Genomic DNA, 3,768 nt, shown 5'->3' with positions numbered 1-3,768 from the left:
AAAAAAAAAAAAAAAAAAAAAAAAAAAAAAAGAGATTGCCCCTGGTGGTTGGGAAGATGACTACAAACAGCGTGAGGACACTTTGTGAAATGATCAAAATATTCTGTATATTGCACTGAGTGGTTACTTTATTTGGCTGTTACCATCCATTCATCTACCTTTGATATCTGTGCATTTTAACTAACTATACCTCAATAAAAGGGCAGATACACAAGCAACATATTCAATCAAGAATTTAAAGTAAAACAATAATTTACAGATTACTGGATTAGAAACTTTGTAATATGAGTATCTACATGGAATGCAAACAAGTAAGATACTCCCTGGTGGTAATACTATCTTAAAAATGAACAAAATGGTCAGATAGGCTCTTGAAAAGAAATTGCTTTCCTAGTAATATATTTAAATTCGCTAACATTCAACAAGGAAATAAAAATTGCAAACGGAAAGAACGTATTAAATACATACTGTCTTATGAACTGTACTGCATCTTCGTATTTCATTCCACCTTCAATTAATGCTAGGGCGACAAGCACTGGAGCTCTGGTAAGGTAAGAATTATAGTAAATTATTTTTCAAAGTCAAATCCTGGAAAATTCAATACTCTGAACATTCCCCAATCCGAAAGCACTATTATTTACTGCACTTCCTATGTTAATACCTATGCAAAATGTTGGACTTTATGTTAAAAATTAAATTAATAAAGTACCATTATTTTCATATCAAACCCAGATTTTTAATCTATAACCAAAAAGACAACTATGTCCTTAACTAATACAAATAAGCCTAGAAATTAAGACCTGTATCACTAGAGAGCAGTCCTGAAAAAATTTGAGAGGGTAAATCGTGACAGGTGTGGACAATATTTTCTAAATTCCAAGCAGTGAAAAATACTTTCCACTTAAAGATCTTCTGGAAAAAACTGCTTTCTTTGTTTTATTATCAATGAGACTGTGACATAAGTTTCACGCCAGCCTCCCCAGGGCCATGGTCTGAGCAGTGGGGGACGAGGGTGGTGGTAGCAATTTACAACTATGGACACGTATATTTTGGCACTGCTGTGTAATGACTTCCTATTGAATCAGGATTCTCCAGGATCAAGAACCCTGCCACAAACTCACCATATGCAGTGCAAAAACACCTTAGAGACAATTCATGATCCTTTTCCCAATGAGCTTGGACAGTGATTCCCAATACTATGGATACAACCTAGAACACACAATTAAGTAATTCCGCCCACATGGGCAAGTATAAATTTCAGTGACAGCATCTGTCAGTTCCAAATGTACTGGAACACATTACTGCTACATTCACCTACTTTTAAATTTAACTCAGTAAGTAACCTAACAAAGCAAATTGATTCACAAACCGACAACCGCGTCTTTATGGGAGTAAAAATCAAGCTTTAACTAGAATGAAGACCAGTATCATTAAATGGGTTTAAGAAATTCTCTTACCTCCCAAGGCCTGCAACACAATGAACAGCAATACAACAACCAGGGTCTTCACGAAACTTAATTTTCACAAGACTTAACCAATCATCAACAATCTGGTTAGATGGTGGTGCGCCATCATCAAAAGGCCAATCCTAAGTCAAAAGAATACACGTTTTAGACTTTTAATGTAATTGGTATAATAATTCTAAAATTATTAAAATTATATTAAATTGGTATAATATTTATACCAAAAAATATTAAATTGGTATAATTCTAAAATTATTATTAATGTAATTGGTATAATAAATCTAAAATTCTAACACCCAAATGAAAATGCCAGAAGCATTTTCTTTTAACGTTTAAACAAGTGTTTTATGAAACCCCACTGTCAATGAAATGCAAACACATGCTGAGTCTTTATAAAGATCTTTTATTGCTTCAAGCCTCTGCTCAGCTTTCACCTTTATTTGGACCTTAAGACAGTGTATACTTTTGCAACAACTTAAACAATTAAGCTTTCTGAAGCCAGTGGTTTATCTGGATGAATAAACTTTGGCAGCACAGCACTGTGAACACATGGGAACCATTAAACACTTACGAGAACATGGATGCCTTCTTTCTCCACAAGACTAGTGTCATAAGTTGCTTCACATACTCTTACTATTGTGGTAACTCCGTACTTCTTAAGTTCCTGGATAAAACATATATAAAAAAGCACATGAAGTCTTCATAACCACGTCACTTTTGCTCACCATTTGCCATTTTGATCACCTCTCTAACAGGTTAACAGAAAATCATGTATGTTTAACATGGTCTTGTTAAGTCTTATTGTCACAAGCCTTGTTTTAAGTGACAATACTAAAACAGCAGTAAAAGGAAAGGGAATTGTTAAACATCATATATTTTTAATAAATTTGATGTTTAAAAAAAATCCCATGGCCCTTCACATACTGAAGTCGTTTATAGTCACGGTAACCTTGACTAGACGAAGCACTAACAAAAGAGGATGAGAGCAACTCAGGAACAAAGGACCAAAGGAATCACTCATGACTATAAACAATCTGACTTGACTTATGTTAACTCTTTAAACTTTTGCTCATTTGCAGTGCACAGTGTATAGTTTAGAGCCTTAAAAGTATGTTCAGAGAGTAAAATCTCAAAAGTGCGGTGTAAAAACCCCGCACCATTTAAGACTAGAGGCTTTAAGACTCATAATGCATTATTACTAATTATAATTCTTCTGACATTTAAAAAATATACAGATGACAATCAAAGATAAAAGTATTTCTATGATCTGGAAGACCTATTTGTTGTTTCTGATTATCTATAGATATTTATAAAATAAAATGTGTATGCATCCAAATAAATTATTCAGCATTACAATCCTTCCAGAAATAGAATTAGTACATCAGTAGCTGATAATTGCATTCTAAGCATCAAAAGGGGGCCAAGACATAAACTAAATCCTGGTTTATAGTATCAGTCATTATGCTAATAAGCAAATATGTGAAAAACCCACAAGTGGAGCTTCCCACCAACCAATTTCTAGTAAGATAAGAGCCATACTGTTATACTGTCCACATATACATTTAAATTAAGCAAACTGTGAGGCATGAAGAACTAGATATTAACTTATAAATCTAACTCAAGTACATGTTCTCCTCAAAATGTATAAAATAATTCACCTCTAACGTAAAGACACTGGTACTTCTGAGAGTTGGAACTGTAGTCATAACACCTCACAATTTCAAAAATATTTTATTTTGTTACATAAAAGGCTCCACTATTAAACTACAATCAGTTTAAGACATTAAAAAGTATCAAAACTTACCTCTATAAATTTGTTTAAGGTCGCATTAGTTGGATTGTGTGTAATAAGAAATCTCATGTTCTTGTAAGTGATTTCCACAGGAGCTGGGCGGTTTATTCGAGCCATGTTAATTTAGTTAAAAAACACTCAATAGGGTTATGAAAGAATTTAAAAGACTGAATACAGAAATGATGCAAAGAAACTGAGTCTACTTCAATATACTCCACTTGAAATTCTCAGTGCTTTTGAGAATGAAGTTGGGAGTAATGGGAAATGAAATGAACCTCCTGACAAAAAGCAGCAATTCTTCAATCCAGTAATACTGAGGCAAGAGAAAGGAAGTGCACTGAGGTTTACCCCATCCAGGTCAGAACTCTTGTAAAAAATGCTCTGTGGATTTCAATTCAACACTTCTGTGTCCAGGTTCACCACTCTTATGGGGGCTTCTTGGTGGAGTAGTAATGAATTTCTACAGTTCACTTGTCTGCATAGAGGTCGTGCTGTGCCTGGCAGTAATCTCCA

The 3,768-nt window shown here is 34.1% G+C and overlaps 1 protein-coding gene across 1 annotated transcript; it reads right to left on the bottom strand.

Annotated features, from left to right (window-relative positions):
• Positions 1-468: 468 nt before the first annotated feature.
• On the bottom strand, positions 469-3,764 carry LOC103077846 (protein tyrosine phosphatase type IVA 1-like; the record flags this gene model as incomplete). Its single annotated transcript, XM_007464186.1, has 4 exons — positions 3,268-3,764; positions 2,035-2,127; positions 1,458-1,588; positions 469-543 (listed from the first exon to the last, which is right to left on the bottom strand). Coding segments are annotated over exons 1-4 (404 nt in total), but the record flags the coding sequence as incomplete, so codon positions are not given.
• Between the last annotated feature and the right edge of the window lie 4 nt (positions 3,765-3,768).

Source organism: Lipotes vexillifer, unplaced genomic scaffold (assembly GCF_000442215.2).
Source record: "Lipotes vexillifer unplaced genomic scaffold, Lipotes_vexillifer_v1.1 C27248300, whole genome shotgun sequence".
In the NCBI taxonomy this organism is placed as follows: domain Eukaryota; kingdom Metazoa; phylum Chordata; class Mammalia; order Artiodactyla; family Lipotidae; genus Lipotes; species Lipotes vexillifer.
Note: the sequence above shows the minus strand (reverse complement) of the source record. Positions and strands in the feature narration are given on the sequence as shown.